The sequence below is a fragment of the Canis aureus genome, chromosome 6, assembly GCF_053574225.1.
Source record: "Canis aureus isolate CA01 chromosome 6, VMU_Caureus_v.1.0, whole genome shotgun sequence".
Taxonomy (NCBI): domain Eukaryota; kingdom Metazoa; phylum Chordata; class Mammalia; order Carnivora; family Canidae; genus Canis; species Canis aureus.
The window spans coordinates 25,926,953-25,948,651 of NC_135616.1; the positions used below are offsets into that span (position 1 = coordinate 25,926,953).

General features: G+C 39.8%; 1 protein-coding gene across 28 annotated transcripts in view; it reads left to right on the forward strand.

Annotated features, from left to right (window-relative positions):
- DTNA (dystrobrevin alpha) overlaps positions 1-21,699 on the forward strand; it is a 352,302-nt gene that overhangs the window by 271,189 nt on the left and 59,414 nt on the right. For 16 of the 28 annotated variants that reach the window (XM_077900428.1, XM_077900430.1, XM_077900431.1 and 13 more), the window contains 6 exons: positions 6,342-6,496; positions 8,883-8,988; positions 10,257-10,423; positions 13,027-13,151; positions 17,727-17,810; positions 19,508-19,597. In XM_077900428.1, coding sequence (XP_077756554.1) covers positions 6,342-6,496; positions 8,883-8,988; positions 10,257-10,423; positions 13,027-13,151; positions 17,727-17,810; positions 19,508-19,597 — 727 coding nt within the window. Of the gene's footprint in view, positions 1-6,341; positions 6,497-8,882; positions 8,989-10,256; positions 10,424-13,026; positions 13,152-17,726; positions 17,811-19,146; positions 19,433-19,507; positions 19,598-20,454; positions 20,720-21,699 lie in introns of those variants that run through there. The other 12 variants (XM_077900436.1, XM_077900445.1, XM_077900444.1 and 9 more) reach the window with 3 other exon arrangements.

A 21,699-nucleotide genomic window follows, 5' to 3' on the forward strand; every position in this document is an offset into this window, starting at 1 on the left:
TAAACCATTGATTTTCTGGGTCCCACCCCCAGAGTTTTTTATTCAGAAGACCTAAGAGCAAGAATTTTCATTTCTGTTTTTAAAGGATGTATACACTGCTGTTTAAAAGAAAAGCTTCCACTTAACCCTTTCCCTTGCCCTAAATATTGTGAGTTTGGCTTATAATGCTGTGTGGGAGAGAGCACTGTCGTGAGAATTGGGAACCCTAGCTTGTAAGCCCAGCTATGTGACTAATTCAGTGAGTTATCCTGTGGAAATGACTTTATTTCCCTAGCCCTCAGCTTCCATCTTTATCCCAGATTTGGGGATTTTGTTAGATACCCAGAGGGTCCCTCCCAGCTCTACTCATCTGTGACTCACAGCCTCCAGGCTCTTTTCTCACCTGCTGCCTGTCAACTTCTGAGTGTGATCTCTTGCTTCTTGATGTACCAAGAGGAGAAAAACGAAGGAAGATACAGAGAAAAAAAGCTTTCATTCTTCTGGAATTTCCCCAGACATACTCCAAGGCAAGGTTATGTCATTGGGCCAGTAGATAAGTAGAAAGCACATAGAAACCTCACAACCACACATCTCCCATCACTTCAGGAACTTCCACCCATGGACTAATCAAATGTATTTCAGATTCGGAGAAGCCCAAGCAAGCATTATGGGGGAGAGTTAGTTCTTCTTTAGTTAGACTGAAAGACATTTTAAAAATTAAAAACTATCTGCCTCCTGCTTGACTGAGGATAATGCTAAATTAGAAGGTGGTGGAACCAGTGTCCTTTTTAAAAACAGCTTCAGAGTAATCCTTGAGGCATTTCCTTGAGGATTAGGCTGGGAGGAGAAAGTTGAGCAAACTGAACCAGGACAGGGCAGAAGAAAAAACTGCAGGGTCTTCCCTGCTAACCTCATGTCACAACTGGCCAACTTGTCCTGAGGACATTGGATACCGGGGGTGAGGAGTGGGGTGGAATATAAGTCTTGAGAAACATTTCTGAATACTTACTCAATGTTGTATTGAAGGTACATGGATAAAAGGATTACATATTAAAATAATTTTCAGGAAAACTGAGAGAACCAGTTTTCTGACCTTCCTTGGGGTCCTTAGAGCCATTCATGAACCAGGCTAATTCTGTGCCATCGAGGACCACAGCACTCTCCATCTTTCCATCCAGGTTTCATTGGTGTCAGATTTTATTTCTCTCCTGAGGAAGAAAGGGTCTGACAATCTCAGGAGTCACATCTCACTCCAGAGACCCCCAGCCCGTGTCATTGCCCAGCATGGCATCAGAGACCCAGTGCTACACCAGTCACTGGAAATGAGAAAGGAAACCCTGTGGTGGTCATGGGGGAACCCACTCCTGCCTCCTGAGCTGAGAGAAACCCCTGCTTTTCCTACTTAGCCCAGGAAGAAATTTGAGGCCAATAAAAACAGAGGAAATGGTTGTTGGGTCAGCAAGGAACCATGTCTTCACAGTTACAAAGCTCAAGGTAGCTAAGTTTCTGAGCAGATCTTTACCAACTGTCAAAACCCTGGCAGGTCTCTTGCCTGTCCAGGAATTCAAAGCCAAAAACGTCACCGCAAGGGTCCTTTCTCCTCACCCCACCATCAGTGAGCACAGCACTCATGTTACCTAGTGGCCAAAGTAAATCCCCTTCAGTGCATTTTAAGAAGTTGACACATGCATGAGTCTCATTGGAAGTAAACTGCATTCTCCAGTCTGCAGAAATCAGCATCAGTGTCACAAACTCGGGAGAACAACAAAAAAACAGGTAGTGTGATCATGAGACAGATCACGTTGCCCTCTCCTCTAATGTCCCCAGCTCTCTGGCTGAGGAGTCACTCTTTGTATATTAATCCCAGGAAGGTGGTTTTAGTGGTTTCCTGGTAAGTCTACTGAGAGCAATTGTACAAAGACAATTTAGCTGAAAGTACTTTGGTTGGAAGAACTTCTCCAAAATGTTAATTAGTCAAAAATGAGTATCTTTAGTCACCAGTATTTCTAGTTTCAGTGATAATTATTAATTGAATACACAAATATGAGCAAATCTGCCCACAGACAGCAGAGGCTGACTCTGGATGAGTGGGATTTGTGAATGTTTTCTCTGGTCTTCTCTCGCTGGCTTCACATGATGATAAAACAGGAGAAGTAATGATGTTCTGCATTGCTTTCATAATAAGGAAAAGTAAAAGGAAAGGATATGGAATTTCTCGGCATTTGAGGGTTTTGTTTTCCCTTCTTTACATTCTAATTCACTTTAAGCCAATATGCCAGCTGCGCTTATTTGGCAGTTTTTCTATTTTTGTGCATGGGGATGAGAGATATTTAGTTGGTTCCAACTAGCCCCTTAATGTTGGAGAAGGCAGGGCAAGAGTAATTGTTGCAAGTAAGTTAGACACGTTAGAAAGCAAAAAGTGGAAGACAGAAAATTTTAAAGTAAATTTTTCAAACTGCTTTAAAATGCATGAAAGGGACAGCAACTCCATGCTGCACCACAATTTCCAGTACTCAGGGGTGGGGCGGGGGTGCAGGAAGTAACATGCAGGCTGCTCACTGTGTTGGTCTAGGCAGCCTAGAGTAGGAGGGTGCCTTCTGCCGTCGGAGGACACAGCCACCAAAACATAAACTGACCTAATAAAAATAGCCTGTTTCTGTCAGATTGTCCTTGGTCCATCTATAAGCTATTTTTTTTTAAGATTTATTTATTTATTCATTCAGAGAGAGCGAATGAGGGAGGCAGAGACACAGGCAGAGGGAGAGGCAGGCTCCCTGCAGGAAGCCCGATGTGGGACTCGATCCTGGGTCTCCAGGATCACACCCCAGGCTGCAGGCGGCGCTAAACCGCTGCGCCACCGGGGCTGCCCTATAAGCCATTGTTGTACTGATTTAGGACATCTGTTTATACTTCTTCCTTGAGGTTCCCAGAGAGTCCTAAGGATCCTAAGAAATTCCGAATACAGTGCTCTTAAGCCGGGAATGTCAGGGGCTGTTCTAAAGCTTCTGGGGAGGGCTTGCTTCATTTAAGAGACTAGTCTTATGGCGAACACCATGTATTTGTTGAGTTTCTAGAACTAAACTGATTGTTCTGCCTCCACACCTACCTCCGGGGTAATATTTCTACCTCACTGACCTGCCTTAAATTTTTAGTATCTTCCCCAACATCTTCTGTATGGAACTTAAATCCGTTAGTAGAGCCCTAAAGCTCTTTGTATCTCTACCTCATCTCCGACCGAGCCCTGTGTGCACCCAGGGCCCCTGCACAGTGAACTACTTGAAGAGCCTTGAGTGCATCATGCTTGAGCTTGCCTGTGCACATCCTGACTCTGTGTCCTAAAGTCTGACTAGCCCCTAATCGTCCTTTATACTTGGCCTAGAAGTCACCTCTAGAAAGACCTAGAAGTCACCTGTGCAAGGAAATCTTCTCTGACCCACCCCTTACCCTGAAAGCCCGCTCTTTCAGCTCCTGCTGCACCCCCTACACCCTACTGTTCTGGTTGTCACTCCACCGTGTTACCATTTATGAGGTCATATGATGCATTGTGTAAGTGCATCTCTTTACCCTCAAGGGACTGGGACGTCCCAGAGGTCAAGAACTATGTCCTATTACAGACCAACTCACAAAATTAGAAGATGGTCAATAGGTTAGATAATATTGGGTATGATTAGTGTATCAGTGTTAAATATACCAAAGTGGGTAATGACCCTGTAATCCAGGGTAGACAAGCTGTGGCCTGTGAGCTAAAAATAGTTGTCACATTTTTAAAGGTTGTATAAAATACAAAGACAAATGTGTGACAAAGACCACATGTGGTCCACAAAACCTAAAAATTACTATCTGGCCCTTTACAGAAAAAGTTTGCTGACCCTTGCTGTAGTCTCATCAGAGGATATACCCTTATTCTTAGGGAAGACACACTGGCAATGTTCAGAGGTAAAGGCCATGATATATACAAATCAGTCTCAATTTGGAAAAAAAATTGTATGTTTGCACACACATATATGCACACAGACAGACTTAGACAGATGTTAGATGGATAAAGAACTAGAGAGACAGATGATAGAATGATAAAGTAATTGGAATAAAGTGTTAATAGATGAATCTGGACAAAGGGTATATGGGTGTTCTTTGTAGTACCCTTATTCTTGCAATCATTTTGTTAGGTTTGATATTATTTTCAAAGAAAATTTTGTTTTAATTCCTTAAAAAATAAATATAAAAAAAGAACTATGTCCTGATTTTTCTGTATATTCATTGCTTAGCACAATTTTATACATTTAGTAAGTGCTAAGTTAATTTTAGTTGAACAAATCAATGAATATAAATTCTTCTAAAGTATCTGTCATTGTATGGTGCTGTTGAAAATACAGTGGGGATTTAAAGCATGATTGGGAATGTTACAGAACAACCTCGTTGGGGAGGCAAAGCCTAAGCATATGAAGTAAATAACATAAAAAATGTAATATGAAATTAACAAGTAAAAATAGCTAGCATTTCTGTACTGTTTACTAAGTGCCAAGCACTATTCTGTGTCCTTTACATCTGTATATCTATTAACTAATTGAATCTTTGAAATAGCATTCTACTTTATTACATACACATATATTACCTATTATAAGCATATTCCATATGTGTATATGTATATTGTTACATACATATGTGCATATATATATATATGTTGTTATATAACAATATGTATATAAAACAGAGGGCCCAGAACTATTTTGATAGCTTCCTCAGAGTTCTCTCATTTCTTTTTAAAAGCCAAAGTAGCCATTAATAGCCACTTCCCTTTGATTCCAGTGACCTAGCCCTAGTTTGGCTATTGCTTAGCAAAATTTCATCAACACAAACACGTTTAATATGAACTTCAAATTTGTGAAAGGTCAGTGTTGGTACTCCTGCTGCTTTTGCTCTAGTTAGAACTGTTGTCTAAATCCTTTCCATGGGAGATTTGAAAGACCTAGGCTACTTTTCAAAATGTGTCCTGGCCTGGAAAAGTCAAGCCTAGAAGATCACCAGGGTGACCCAATTACAGTTAACCAACCCGCCCAAAAACACACAAGATGACAGCTCTGGTAAGAAAGTCCATTTACTTTTCCTGGGTTTCCTTTTTCCCCATTTTTATTGGAATTCTTGAGTTTCTATATATGGGATCACATAAGAGTTTTTTTGCTATTGGCAACTTTTTTCCCTTTTTTTGATCAGTTATAATGAACATAAGAGATAAAATTCACTAAGTTAACAATTGTGACAGCAGCTGAAAACATTAATTTTGCAGCTTAGGTAAAATTTCTTTAGCCTCATAGTTGATAAACTATTTGAAACATACTAAAAATCCCTTATAATTAGAGTATTTGAAGGAAATGAGAATCCATCCACAACCTGAAAACATAATCCAGCAAATGCCTGTAATATGCTTAACAGCTGACTGCAGTGTAAAAATCATGTTCCCAGATTGCATTTTGACCTTGAGACATTAAGCCCAAAATGAACAGAGACAGAACATTGAATTTACAACAGTTTATCCCAACAGCTGTGCCAGTCTGGTTACAATCTAGCACGGTGACAAACTGTATGATAGCAGAGGCTTTCATTCCCATAGTGACATCCACAGAGGAATTATAAAGTACCTTGAGAAATTATGCCATTAATATTCACTAAGTGCTCATAGTGGCAGAAACTGAAGAACAGAAGTTCAATGAAGACACAGGCTCTGTCCAGGACTCTGCCTTTACCTCATTGATCTTCCCCAAGGCCAGGCTTCCCCTCGACTGCCTGAGTCAAAAGACCCTTCCCTGTAAATCAAGTGCCTTCCACCCAGAACACAATGATTTATTGAAAGTTTTCTGCTTCTGTGGGAAGTTAATCAGGTGTTTTCATTACATCCTTATCCCCATTGTGTCTTTCATTTTTCAATATCTTAAACCAAAACGCAAAGGTCCTCATGATAACATAGATGGGTAAATAGCTAGCTAGACACATACACACCCCAGTGTTACAGTAAACGTTCATTGTGTGTTTCAATGAAGTCAGCATATTCCTCACATATACAAGAATTCCTTCCATTGAGTGATGTGTGAGTTGATAATTGACCTCAAAATAAAAACATGATGCTCTCTGTCTTATCAAAATATGCTAATTTTACCTAAATTAATGCTGTGTTCCAGAATCAGCTACAAAAAAACACCAAAGACAACACTATGCCAGGAATATTTCAGTATAACAATTAACTTCTATGTTATTCTTTCATAAAAAATTATTTATTCTGCTACAGTTTTTGTTATTTGTAGCAGACATGTCTTACTGAAACAGGAATATATTTATGCAATGAGTAAATGTCCTTTTCCTTCCATCAGATATTTTCTCCATGATTTCTGACTCCAGCGGGGTGATGGTTTATGGACGATATGATCAGTTCCTGCGGGAAGTTCTCAAACTACCCACAGCAGTTTTTGAAGGCCCTTCATTTGGTTACACAGAACAGTCAGCTAGATCCTGTTTCTCTCAACAGGTAGGAAACAAAGGAAATGTCTCTCACACAGTGGTGGCCCTTCGGTGTGTTACTCCAAGTCACTACTTAGACAAACTCCTCTTCATGATAACCTGTAGTATCTCCCACCCTCTGACAAATGACCTCTGAGCCAGAAACTCAACTCAACATAGCTGGAAAATAATAATCAACGGTACTTCCTGACCGTGAGCCAGGCACCATCCTGAGCCCTTGACTTGCATTGTCTAATTTAATCATTCCACCAATCCTCCAGCCTCAATATCATTACTATTATTATTGCTGCTCTATCAAAAGAACTGAATAGTCACTCAGCCTCACTGAAACACAAGTCTGAGCCTGCGGCAAACTTCACCAATGTTTTGCAAAGGAAACAAGGGGATCAATCATATAGCGTATGCCACACTCAGTCAGGAAGGCCCAACATATGACAAACACAGCTGCCTAAATCCCCCATGACATGATACATCAGGGATCCAGAGTGACACGTTTTCACTGGGGGATAGATAGTACAAGTTAGCCCAGAGAAGTGGAATTCTTGGGGGCTTTCCATGTTTGTATCTGTCCAGTCATGTAGAAAGTCCACAAGTCTAGCACCGTTCTCCAGCACAGTGCAATGGTGTGGGTGTGTGTGGTTTGTTTACAAACCCATAAATAGAAGAGTTACTTAAAATTTTTTAAAAATCCAAACTAACCAAGAATATTCTCTAAAAGGATCCCTTAAATAAGAAATCAGTGCAGAGCAGCCACTGAAAAACTGCATTTAACTGCCCACCTAGTAAACTGCATCGGTCTGTTTCCTAGTGACCTAGGAGGTCAGAGTGCTTCAGACATCCCTATGGGTCATGGATTTATGTAGAATCGTAACATATCCCATACAACTAATAAGAGATGGGACAGTTTGGTACACTAAGTGCTGATTCTGCTCCCGTGTAGTCTCATCCAGAAAGCCTTTCTGACCCTCCCACACCCCCCAGCCCCAGCCTGGCTTAAGTCCCTTATCTCTGCCCAGCTGAAGCAAGCTCCTCTTTATATTTCTCCTTCGAGTCTGTAACATCACAGTGGTTCCATTCACCTAAGCTTCCTTCCATACAACTTCCTCACCCCACAGTTCTCAACAGTCTTTAAGTCCTGCTGATTGCCCTTTTAAATATTTCTCCCATCTCTGTCCTCATCCTCATCTGTTGCCCAGCCTATAGTTTTAACCTCCATGCTAGTCTCTCTCCCTCTCGATTTGTTTATTTGTACATTTGTACACTTGCAGATAGTTTCCTTCGTTGTACAGAGGCTTTTTATTTTGGTGTAGTCCCAATAGTTCATTTTTGCTTTTGTTTCTCTTGATGACTCTCTTTATTTTCATAGGACCTACATGTTCAATAAGAATTATTTATGGTATTACCACTGCTCAAAATTCCTTTTGAAATATCTTATAGACTGTCCTATTACATAATTTTTTATATATCCTCAATGACGAGAAAAATATATATGTTAAAATCATAATAACAGTTTTGGAAACTGCCAGAAGTGATTTTTAGCCAGTATGATGAATGGTCAAAATGGATAAGATCATTTGAAGTATAAAAAGAGGCAACACAAATAAAAATAATAAGACCAGTTTATTTTTGTGCTTCATAAACTGGCTATCACAGCAGTTTGAATGATGAAATTTTAAACTTGTTTGCATTGCTTCATTGGAAAAAGAACAAGCCATTCCAAGATTATTTTAAAAGACAGTATTATTTTAGATGCTACAAATTGTGGTAGTTGCTTAAAGAATGCTGTCTCATTCTTTATACTTTACATAAAATACCTTTTTTTTAAGATTTTATTTATTTATTCATGAGAGACACAGAGAGAGAGAGGGAGAGACACAGGCAGAAGGAGAAGCAGGCTCCATGCAGAGAGCCCGATGTGGGACTTGATCCTGGGACTCTAGGATCAGGCCCTGGGCCAAAGGCAGGCGCTAAACTACTGAGCCACCCAAGGATCCCCCAACCCAAGGTTTAAAATCATATCTGGGGCATCCCCAGTGGCGCAGCGGTTTAGCGCCGCCTGCAGCCCGGGGTGTGATCCTGGAGACCTAGGATCGAGTCCCACATCAGGCTCCCTGCATGGAGCCTGCTTCTCCCTCTGCCTGTGTCTCTGCCTCTCTCTCTCGCTCTCTCTGAATGAATAAATAAATAAATCTTAAAAAAAAAATAAATAAAAAGGCTTTATTAAAAAAAATAAAATAAAATAATATCTGGTTTTCTAGCTATCAGAATATATTGTTTCTCTGTATATTAGATGTTAATTGAATGTCTTGCATCTTTCATCAAAAATGGCATTTACATGGCACGTCATTTCAGATTATTCTCTCTTCTAAATTTTTGTGGGTTTTTTGATGCAGAAAAAGGTCACCTTAAATGGTTTCCTGGACACGCTCATGTCTGACCCTCCCCCCCAGTGTCTGGTCTGGCTGCCCCTTCTGCATAGACTGGCAAATGTGGAAAATGGTGAGTAGTAGTCACTCCTGAGCTATGGCAGTTTTTTAAATTATCAAATTATCAAATTAGTCTATCAAGCCTAGTTATTCAGCCAACGTCATTTAGTAGTTAGGAGTTTTGAAAGCACCTTTCTCCCTCATCAGTAAGGCCTTAGAGGTCCATTGCAAAATTAGGACTGTCAATTCCATACACTTAATAAATCTCCCCACATGTCTCTCAGTTACGAGTCACGTGTGGCCATAGACTTGGCATGGCAGAAGAAGAATCTCAATATTGAAGATGACATTTTCTAGATTAGTTTTAGGGCTGAACTTCCAATATTGGTATACATGGCATGGACTGTTCCTAGGCACTTGGCCAAGAATAGGCAGAGGAGATGGGGGGAAAATTAGTTTATGGTACCTTGCAAATGTTTAGTCTTATGCTCCAAATGGAAGCTTTCACTGATTGTGGTTATAAAGAATAATTTGACCAAAGGCAAGAATTGTTGTTGCTTAATATCTTTAGCTCATAGCATGTAGACAGTTACTTGGATTTGATTATATGTTAGCTTCAAATCTCAAGTATTTTACCCTGCCTGCTTTATAATTCAAATTCAAACTCTCTGTCAGGGAGAGTTAAATGTCTCTCAAACTATCTGAATTAGAAATGTATTCACATAATTTACACATCTCTTTGGGCCCTGTCCATCTGCCTCTAGGGAAAGAAAAAAAAATTGTTGAATGGAAGTAATGTCACTCATTAAAGAAGCCCACGAGCCACTCCATTTTTTTTAAACAAAATAATTCAATTCTCTCATCCAGTTTTTTTACTCTCTCTCCTTTCCCTTTCTATTTTCTCCCTCTCACTTTCCATTGCTCTAACACTGGCTCTCCACCCCTGGACAGTCAGTTGTGTTCATCCGTTGTGCTTCTGAGTCTTCTGGCAAGCTATGCTTGTCTCCTGGAAACAGAGAGCAGCTTGGGGGAAAGGCAAGTCAGTTTGGGTGATTTATATTCTTGTAGTGTAAGAGATGGAAGTGGAAAGAGAAATTTGTAGTTAAAAGAAGACCTATCCTCCATCCCTTTTCATTTCCTCCATCTCCACACACATGCTTTAAAGGGGTAGTGAGAGTCCAGGAATAAACATGATGCTTCTCTCGGCCAAAATTGACTATCATCTGAAATCATGGCACCATGGCACCCAGCAGAAAAGCTCCTGATAGACTGTAGGTTTCCTTATTCTGGCTCATGCTTGTATTTTTCTCTTTTTTTTTTCTCCATTTCATTCCCCCTTAGTCTTCCATCCGGTTGAATGTTCTTACTGCCACAGTGAGAGTATGATGGGATTCCGCTACCGATGCCAACAGTGTCACAATTACCAGCTCTGTCAAGACTGCTTCTGGAGGGGACATGCCGGCGGTTCCCATAGCAACCAGCACCAAATGAAAGAGTACACATCATGGGTAAGGCCAGGTCCAGGCAACCCTTTACACTTGGATGTGTGAGTGCCACTCAGAACGTAACAGAACAGCAAGGATGGTGGGAGAATCCAGGGGCAAACCTAACTCTCCCCTCACCACCCTCCACCCTGACTTTACTGGGATGTCTTCGTTGCTGTATCTGAACCCAATGCAGCTTCCTAAGACTTCAAGTATGGGAAGACTTCCACTCCGTTACTGCTTGGAATTCAGACCTGGTTTAGCCAACAACCAAACAAGCACCTTTGGGACATAATCTCATTTTCAAAGTCAGTTAAGATTCTCTCCAAGTTTTGTTTTGTTTCGTTTGTGGGAATTGCTTAAAATGTATTGTTAGTTTTCTCAGATTCTGGAGTTCTGTTAAGTGCATGACTAGAGCAGAAAAGGAATGATGTGTGAGCCTGTGGGCTTCGTTGTGTTGTTCCATTTTAGTTTTGTGGAGGTGGGGAGGTTGTGGCTCTATTAACAAATCATCTTTTGTAAACTATGAAGAACCAGCTTGTCAGAGGTGACCTGTGAGTGTCTGTCCATGTGATAGATGTGTGGGAGGAATTTGACTCCCTGAGCTTGGGGTTCAAGCAGTTTAGTTGGCTAATGTGTCTCAGTTACACGCGAAGATCAAATCCTCAAAGATCAGCTCAAAGATGTTGTTCTTGTGCTTCTGTGAAAGCATTGCTGTAAAAAAAAAAAAGAAAGAAAGAAAAAGAAAGCATTGCTGTATGTATGGATTGGGTTTTGTGGGATGTACCATCAGGCCTGCCAACCACTCTTGGAGTAGTTCTTACACAAGAAAAGGCAAACTTTTTATTATGGTTTTTTTTTCTATATTTTATGTGTTTCAATTAACCTATAGACTTTACTTACAGAGTAACTGCCCTTTAAAAAAAAAAAAAAAGACCTTCAGAAAATGCATTTTAATTCAGAATGTTCTTTCTAGGAATTATTGGGAATCAGCATTCAGTGTAAATATATTGATTTTTTCAGCATCTGTCAGTTCTTCTCTAAGGCATCGTATATTGAGGGCTTTATACCAGTTCAGATGCCACCTCTCACTGTTGGTTATGTCACCTGTTGAGCATGGATATACTAACACAGATCAAGAAATACAATTTAGTACAGAAGATAGAAGAAAACACTTTTATTTTCTTATGGTCAATATACTAGCAATTTTCAAACTTGTTCTAGTTCAAATTCTGGAGGGTTAGTGTTTGAAGACTAAGTGTGTTTTAATTATCATTTTATGTAAATGCTAAAATCAGTTTAAGAGCCTCTTTCTTAAAGGTTATGTACTCAAAGTTATGTGGTAGGGCAATGTCTTTACAAAGTAGGATAAGACCTCTCAAGAGGGTAAAGAGGTTCCAATGTTTGTGGGGGTGAAAAACAGCTGTTGTAGTTGTGGTTTTTTTGTTTGTTTGTTTGTTTGTTTTTGTGGTTGTGTTTTCGGAGTTCTATGAATTATACCTCCTAGCAAAAGCCAAAGAGGGATTTCTTGAACAATGCTCCCAACCCTTAGCTTTTAAAAAGTACAAAAGTCACCTCATTGTATTGCAATTATGGGCTCTCTGCATAAAAGGAAGTAACAAAATTATAAGTGGCTTCTCATAAAAAGGAAAAGTTGACATAAAGACTTATTATATGTGGTAGATTATTTTTGATAGATTTGGCTATGGAATGTTAAGACATACATCCCACTAGTCTAAATGAAAAAGAGATAACATGATGCTCTGGAAAGAACATGAATTTTAAACCCCAAAGACTTAGATTGAAGTTCCACTTTTACTTTTAACTGGGTGTTTCCAGCCACACCTGAAATGTCTTGCACCTGGGTATCTGTGAAAGCTTCTGCTCACCTTCTTACTTCCACTCCTATCTCCTCCCAAATCATTTTCTGTTTTTTTTTTTTAATTTTTATTTATTTATGATAGTCACAGAGAGAGAGAGAGAGAGAGGCAGAGACACAGGCAGAGGGAGAAGCAGGCTCCATGCACCGGGAGCCCGACGTGGGATTCGATCCCGGGTCTCCAGGATCGCGCCCTGGGCCAAAGGCAGGCGCTAAACCGCTGCGCCACCCAGGGATCCCTCATTTTCTGTTTTTAAGCAGGAGTAATCCTTCTAGAAGCACACTGATCCTGTCACCTCTATGATTTAATCTCTTCATTGTCTCCTTCTGCATTGGAGATAAAGACCACAGTCCTTGATGTGGCATAGGACTTCAAAGGGCTGCCTTCTGCTTTCCTCTCCAGAATGGGGTTTCTTCTTCTTCTTCCATCTGGAATTACCTTCCCAGTCCCCTGACTTTTTATCAGAAGGACTCCTGCTGGTCCCTTAAGTCCCAGCTCAGATGTCCCATATACAATGACTACTTCCATTTATCATGGCATTTGCAGGCACTAAGCAGCAGGAGGCAGGTACTCTGGTGGCTTGTCCCAGCACTTTAGTCCCAGCATTGAACAAACTCTCTGATTTATAGTAGATATTCAAAGACAATTTCATGAATGAATGAATGATTATGAAAGCAAATCATCTCATAAAATGTCACATACATCAATGTTAGTTATTATCACTTCTACCTTTCTTCTTCTCTCCAGAAATCCCCTGCTAAGAAGCTAACTAATGCATTAAGCAAGTCTCTGAGCTGTGCTTCCAGCCGTGAACCCTTGCACCCCATGTTCCCTGACCAGCCTGAGAAGCCACTCAACTTGGCCCACATTGTGTGAGTATCTGCCTTCTAGATGAAAAGACATGTTTCTTCATTGACCGATGTTCACATCTATACAAAGGCAATTTTGTATCAGTTGTCAGGGACCAAGTTTTGAATTTTAATTGTAAAAAAAAAGTAAAAATAATGTGATTTTATTTTTTTATTGTATGAATAAGCAGTACTTCTGAATTGATGTACAAGTAAAGTATGTAACACTAATGTTATTTGCCTACAGGTGGAAAATATTCAGGAAGCATCATTATAAAATACAGAAGTTGGTAGAGTTTTTGCAATTGGACATTAATGATCAATGAAATTAACCATAATAAGAAAATACTAAAGCACACTGTACCTTAATACCATAGGTGCTTTGAGTCTCAATTATAAAAGCTCTTTGTTTCATTTATCTGCAGAGCCAGTCATCTTAAAGATAGCAACAAATCTGAAAATTGTTGTCTTATCCCAAATGACACAACTTTAGAAGAATCATGGCCCACACATGAGAAGGTGGAAGAGGAGGAGGGGTTGGTGGTAAAATTCCTCAGAACATCCATAAACAGACTTTAAAAATTCTTTCTCCAAGGCATATGTGACTTTGGTGGCCAGAGGCAGATGAGCCAGTAAACAGTGCTACCCACCCATTCCTTCCACCTCCCTTATGCCCTAGAACCTCTCTCTGGCCCAGGTGGCCAGATAGCAGGGAGGCTTAGGCAGAAGAAAGTATTTCCTCCTCAGTGTTATCTTGGGCTCAAAAGAAGAAACAAGCTTGTCATCTGCTTCTGTGCCCAATTAGGAATTATGTAGTCACAGGTACCTTCGAAAGACTCTAGAAAAGGTGGTTCCTCCTCAATACAAACTGCTTTCTGTTTTGCACAGTTCAGCAGGGCCTATGTTTGCATGTTGACATCGAGAGGTGGGCTGGTTAGTCCTATCCATGTTAGAAGTCCACCAGTATAAAGTTTAAACTTTGGTTCCTGCTTTAGGCAGTTTGGAACATGACCTCTTAGGGGTGCCATGATGGTTCTGAGACCTATATGAAAGCAAGAACTCTTTCCTCTGATGGACCTAAGCAAATACCATCAAATGATTTGTGCTGTGTCATGTCTCTGGCTTTGTATTACTACTATGGAGTTCTGTTTGGTTTGCTCCCAAGTGTGCATTGAGGGTTTACTGCCTTCAGCAATACACACACAGCCTGGAGGCTTTTGTCGCTGGCATGGGCTAAGCATCCAAACTAATGTAAGCCAATTCTGTAGAATGTGGTTAACTTATTTTTGGAAATTCTGATCCTAAAAATAAGCCTTAAAAGAAACTAGGGATAAATAAATCTGGGGAATATACCAAAGGGCCAGTCACTTGCGAAAAATGACCTCACACAAGCTGTTCTTACTAAGGTCTCAATTCTTTGTCCCAGAGCCAGAGACAGTCACTAAGTTGCTACTAAATGAATAAAACTAAGTGAGAGCAAGTCGATGCTCTCTGAACTCTGCTGTGGAATCACTTCCTGCCAGCCCGGCTAGAAGTCTCACCCCAGAAAACAATGTTCAATCAGAGCTGATGGGTGTAAGGAAACAAGAGAGAGTAGATGTGAACATTCTGACCCTAAGAGCTTTGCAGAACACAAAATTAGGTTTCCTTTTGGAGACAAAATTAGGAAGTGAGATCGAGTGAAAAATGAAAGTCAATTTCATGGTCTGTCACACTATTACCTAGCCCAGAGCCTGTACCCAGTCATACTCTGGCCTGATATGTGTGTGTGTGTGCGTGCGCGTGTGCATGTGTATTTAATTGGCTAATGAGAAAACAAATTTTTAACTTTATAGTGGCAATCTGATCTGTTGTATTATTCACTGAACTAACTGAGGGCACTCTCTACACAATTTAAGTTCCATGAAGAGTTTCAGGATTCCTTTAAAATTCTACACTAATGTGCCTTCTTCTGAGAAAAGTTCCATTTATTTAACCAGATTCTCCAAATAGTCCTCAAATCAAAATAGTGGTCTGTACTCACTGATAGTATATTTTTTCCAGGCGAATGTCTTAATTTTAAAATGCAAATTGTGAAAAATGTTTAATTGTCAAAATAACATATAAGAAACTCTGTACTCTGAATGTCCAATCTCTATTAGACCAGAAGTTTTTTTCTATTTTTAGCTTTAGACATTTTCCTCTCATTTATTTTTCAGATGTTTTTGCCCTGAACAGATATCCATGCCTTTTTCTTTTGTTTTTTGGATGGAGATAGCTCAGGCTTCTAATTTTAAAATATGCCATTCATTTAGCTATTCTACATTATCATAGGTATGTAGGACCACTTAAGTGGTGATATTTTGGTATTTTGGCATTTGTTCTTCCCTGTTGTATTTCTTGCTAATTTTACCATGATTAACAGTCTGTATTCTATTCAATTTCTCGCTGCCAAAAGTGATACGTGGTAAGTAGTTCAATAGTTCCCTGTGTGCCTATAAAGACGTATAATCATAAGTGGTTATGAGACACAAAACAAGTGAGTAGCATGAAGCTAGTTTAAAACTAATTCTGCCTTAAGCCTAATACTCTCCATACACAAGACAAATGCCAATTTCATAAAAATGTCCTCTGTGAAGGTCTTGTCCACTAGGAAAATTTTGTACTAGATCCCTGTGACTTTATCTTGTGGAGCTATTTCTTTTTCAGAAGAATAAATATGTTTAAAATTCCCAGTGTGACCTAATTATTAGATAAAGTAACTTCCCATCTGATTATGGAGGAAATAGGAACATCAGTCAGTCCTTTTGAAAGCTGCCACGTGGTACCAAGGCTATTCATCCCGTGTTCCCAAGTTCAACATTTCCATGATGAACCTTAAACATGAAGCCATTTACTAAGAAACTGCAATTTCATCTTTGCAGGGACAAGATCCTATAGGGTAAATTTAGCAGGATAGTTAAAAAGCATTCCAGGTCCACTTTTGTTTTCTCATTTCCTAGAGCTAGAGCACGCGGGGGGAAAAGAAAAGAAAACTAGAAATGTTGGCCAAGTTGATTGTTTCAACTTGTTTCAAAGTTAAAATGAAGATAGTTCATTCTTCTTACTGTTTGAAAATCTGATTTGCCTAACTTCAAATTCACAGAGGACATTTGTATAAAATTAGCCTCCTGCTTATAAAGTGAAAGTGTTGTGCTCAAGGCAGAATTAGTTTTAAACTAGTCTCATGTGTCAAAGACACATCCTAGGCAAGTAATGCAAAACACTCAGGTAGTTTTTAGAATGTCAACTAATATGTTTAGAGTAGATGAAATATTGAAGCTGCTGTTTTGACCTCATATGATGTCTATAAAAAAATCTTAGAACACTGTTTAGCACCAACTACTGGGAGCACAAGTTTTCAGTGAATTTTTGCATATAGTGCTGACGTTTTAAAACCTTTAGAGCATTGTGTCCAGTCCCATAAACATGGTGGGGTAAAGCCTACCTTTTCCTCAGAACCTCTGCATTGTGGAATCCAAAACCAACTTTGGTTGCCTAAGGTAGATATTAAACCATTAAAACTTTGTCTCTTGATCAAGCTAACACAACTAGATTCTGTAGGCTACTGTGATTAATATCTGGTGTTCAAAAATTCTGCACTGTCAAACTCAAATATAGAACGATAGTGAGACCAAAATTTCCTCTGACTCAGAATGATGCCCTGCCTCATTATCCATATTCTGAACTCTCAATCAATCCCATCTCATGGAACATATTCCAGTGAACCTAAAAAAAGACTAAAAACCACTTGATGATGAGATATGCGTCTTAGCTCGATCATTTTGCCTGAACTAAGACATTAGCAATTGGGACAAAATGACAGGCTAAAATGAAAAATACGAGTGGGAGTAACAGACCCCATGCAGACAGAGTTTGAGGCCATTCACAATTCTGAGAAATACTGAACCCTATTTTCTTTCTGTCATCCTATGAAAAGAAGTTTATGAGATGCTGTGTACTCTATGTGCCCTATTATATGGAACATCCAGATAAAAGAAACCCAATAAATTCTGCAGTGCTTGATTGAATCTTCACATAGAACAAAGAGCAAATCAGGCATGATATGATTTCACGACGGGGTCCATCTAGACCAGGTATATTGAGAAAGGGCCATCGTCATGTGGAGCACGGGAGAAGTTTCTAAAGCCTCAGGAAACCTCTGCTTTCCAAGAGGATGTAGATTCTGCTTATCATCAGTTTTTCAGAAGTTCTCCTTTTAGGAAACAGTGGACCTGAAGCTACCTTAAAGCCCTTGCTCCATTCAAGAATATGACTCAATGAAAAAAAAAAAAAAAAAAAAAGAATATGACTCAATGAAACACCAAGCTCATGGATAAACATTCCTATGATGTCCAGAGATTTTCCTCCTAATGTTTCATGAACAATCCACATTTTTAAGGAAATGTAACTTCCCAAAATACTTAAAGAATTTCATGGCAAAATATAAAACTTTGTGTTGATCCTGAGTAAGATAGAACTCTGACCTTCCAAGCCCCTTTCCTAGAGAGGTGGTGGATAGTTTTTAACTTGTGACTTTGACTTGTTTTAACTTTCCATCCACACTGTACTTCGTTTTAGGCCTCCCAGACCTGTAACCAGCATGAATGACACCCTCTTCTCCCACTCTGTTCCTTCCTCAGGAAGTCCTTTTATTACCAGGAGGTAAGTTCCAGTCTTATTATGAAATAAGCCCTCTCCTTGGTAATGACCTCTAATTCTGTGTGAAGAACAATATTCTAATGTAAGCCAGGTGTGGAAGATTATTGTTAGAAACTAGTTTGTAAATATCTGTCACAAGTTTTCACTTTGATTCATTTGGATGCTTTTGAAGATGGCTGGGATGGCTTTTGGGATGAATGTCACTTCTGGGAACTTGCATTTACAACCTCCTCATTTTAAGAATATAGGGTATGTTTAAGTTTTATGACCAAGGCACATGTATCCATGTTGTTGAGAAAGTCACTTTCAGAGCACTTGGAATGGCCCCTTAAATGAGAATATTGAACTTTCAAGATACAATGGGAAAGTATTGGGTACATTCTGAAACATCTTATAATCTCATCTCATAATTTGGTGAACTCTGGAGTTCCTAAGGCTAGAGGCTGAAGACCAAACTTGGAAGTGTAGTTCCCACATTAGTGATTTCAAGGGAAAATAACAAGAACTTTTTAAAAAGTGGGTACATGCCTCCTATTTTTATACAAAGATCTACTCCCATGTGAACAAAGAACAGATGAACCAAATACTTCTCTCAGAGCTAGCTTGATAAAGATGCTGGGTCAAATTGGTCATTTGATCAAATCTCACAAATAAAGTACCAGGAACTTCTATTATAAAGACACAGAGAAGGCCCACAGGAAAGCAGAAACAAAGGTAAGGAAAATTGGAGTGAGTAATGAACATAAGATTTCAGATGCCTTTCAGCAGGAAAAACAAAATCAACCCCATGTTTCATAAAAGGAACATAATCAGTCTTTTCCCCTGGAGAGGTTTGTGGGTACCAATTTCATTGTAGTATCCTGGTACATTCGAGTGAAGGTTTGCCCACAATGAGACGCATAACGCTGCTGATTTTTTTCCCTGATTTCCTGTATTTTCCCATCAGCAGGAGTGGGAGATGAAGAAGTTCCCCATAATTGTAATTAGCATAATAAATAGAATGTGGTGCTGCCTCCCTAGAAATTAAGCAAGTCCGTAACAACTGGAAATGAGGACGTGAAATTGAACAGTAGAACATCCAGGGTGAAATAACATGGTCTAGGTCCTCAGTATGTTCCTTTTAGCATTCCCTTGCAAAGCCACCAGCAAATTCAACCATCTTTTCTGACACAAAATCAAACTGGAAAGTCTATAAGGGACATGGGCCCATACCTCAATTGAGGAAAGATCTTGCAATGATGTTCAGAAAGATGGGCTTTTATTAGGAAACCGTGCATTCTGCAAATGTCAAGCAGAGATAGATTCCATCCTTACTGAAGATCATTTTATATCATTTCAGCTCGGACCCTGCTTATGGTGGATGCGTCTAGATGGATAACATGGCTTCCTCTCCTCTAAAATATTCCTATAATACTTTGAGCTGTTCTGGTTCCTCCAGGGTGTGTGGTACCCAGTAACCCAAACTATGATCATTTCCCTTTTTTCCCCATCTTCAGTCCTTTTGGAATGCTCTCTGTGAACCACAGATGACGTTGTTTAAAGTTTGTGGGTCTTGCTATCACCATGGAGGTTCGCCTCTGGTTTCTGTTTGAAGGGGGCTGCTCAATAAAGCTGTGTACACTGAACATCTTTCCTCTCTGAGTGGGCCTTGCTCTGTCCATGGAAGGTTTTAATGAGGTCTCCTTGTTTGCATCCCTCAGGTTACCTGAGGGGCTAAGTGCATCCAGCCCTGGGGCTGAGGAGCATTCGCTCATAAAGCTGTATGTAGATCAGCTTGACCACGGCACACGGTCAGTATCCCAGCTCTGAATCACTAATTGTAGCTAGTAGTTCCAGAGCTAGACTGCTAGTCATCCTCCTCCATCACTAAAATCCTCTTCTACTATGTTTTAGTAGAGATATAGAAGTCTTCTGGGGCTTCATGAGATTCCGTAGAGAATTTTCAACCTGAGCTGGACTCCTCAGCTCTTTCCTCTCTTTTCCGCTTACATCATTGATTTTGCAGCCTCATACCAGCGTATATGAGATGCATATATATGAAGAGTACCAAGCTGGAGCTTCTTCCTTGCTTTAGTACCATCTGCAAGACTCCAGATGGTGGTTTTATAGAATCATGAATCAGAGTCTATTGGAGTGATTGATCTTTAGCAATAACAGGGTGAGGCCGAGACAGTGTCACATGACTGGACCACATTGTAGTAGAAGACTTGAGAATTTAGGCCTGATTGGCCCGCTAGGCCTGGATGCCTTTTCCCCCAGGTAAGGCAGTCTGATTCCTACTAAAGTCGCAATTTCAAAACCAATTCCATGCTCTCAGTCCTTAATTTCTTGCAGTTGACAATGCTGGTGGTGACCCACTGTTTATTTCTTGACCGTGCGCATACACACAGATTGATGGAAACCCATCATGCCAAATGCAGGCATAAATTAAAGGTCCTATTCTTCCTACAATTGGAACTGAACCAAAGAAATATGATCTAGAGCTCTGTCCTCACTCCTGCCCAAACCCAACTGTCCTTTTTAAAAATCTGATAAAACCTAAAACTGATGGTGCTGGTCAGTGTTAAGGCAGCATTAAGAAAGTAGGGAGGTTTGGCATACAGATATTTTATTTAGCCTGAGTTTTGGGTCTTTTGTATTGTGACAGATCTTGGAAAGATAAAGCAGAATGAGGATGAATTGAAATCACCACTCCAGAATCCTCGATACAAACTCCTGGCATTACTCACCTTGAGTGCTTTACAAGCATACTTTGATCTTCAAAAGGCACTAGGGCATATCTTTGAAGTCCTTTGACACCCCAGCAATCTACCTCACACAGATTTACGAGCATATAGCTCTGGTTACCACCATCATCTGTTGCAGCCCTGTTCTTATTTGCACTTCTAGCTATGTATTTGATTCACCTTTCCCTTACTTAAAAGAAAAGAGGGAATTCTCAAAGGCACTCTCCATTAAATTTGTAAAGTCCTCGTATGTGTGTGTGCATGTGTGTGCAGCTAGGTACAACGTGGGTCAAAGAACACAATTCGGGGACTAATTCACCTCATTCATTTTTGTGATCATAACCATATCCCTAAACCTAGATTATTTTCTTATAAATGCATAAATTTACAGGGAAAAATGCTGGAGCAATGGAAATCTATCATCACCACTAAGAAAAGAGCTCCAAGGGCCATGTATGGTGTGGCAGCAACATTATCCATGCTTATGAAAGATTGACTATCGTTACTGCAAAGAGTATTGCAAGGGCTGACCAAAGGGCCCCTTCTTCCCTTCACTCTCTTAGCATTGTGCCCCGGCTGTCTACTGTCTTTGTTGGCATCATGCCCCCTTTGCAAAATCTTAATTAGCTTGATAAAATCCTTGCTTCATTTATGTGAGAAAGTTAACCAGTCTTTTTCTATGTAAAGTAAGTTTCTTTAATTATGGCCATCTTCTTCATTACCACAATAAGGACATTGTAAAAGTTTGAATGGCTACATTTCTTTTACCTCCAAGGTTAGAACCATCGCTTCAAGGTTTACAGATGCTTTCACAAATGCAACCTCTAAAATCATAACTATGCACAAAAGGAATCACTTTGCTACTATATATAACATGTAGCCAGATCTTATCACTCTCCCAAATATAGAAAATTGTTTATGATTCATAGAGTGTGTCAAGCACAATCTAATATGCTGTTTTCTGGTTTCTCACCATGCCATTTGGTTAATAGCTAATTCTGTATTAGGTTCAGTATTGCACATGCAGAGGGCACATTGCTCACCCCAAACATAATTCTTCCAAATCCTGATTCTTCCCGGTGGAGCAGCACTTGTGAGATTTTTTATTGGTTGACTGGTTGGTTGGTCAGTTGGTAGATTGGTTTGCATTTTCAACCACAGAAAAG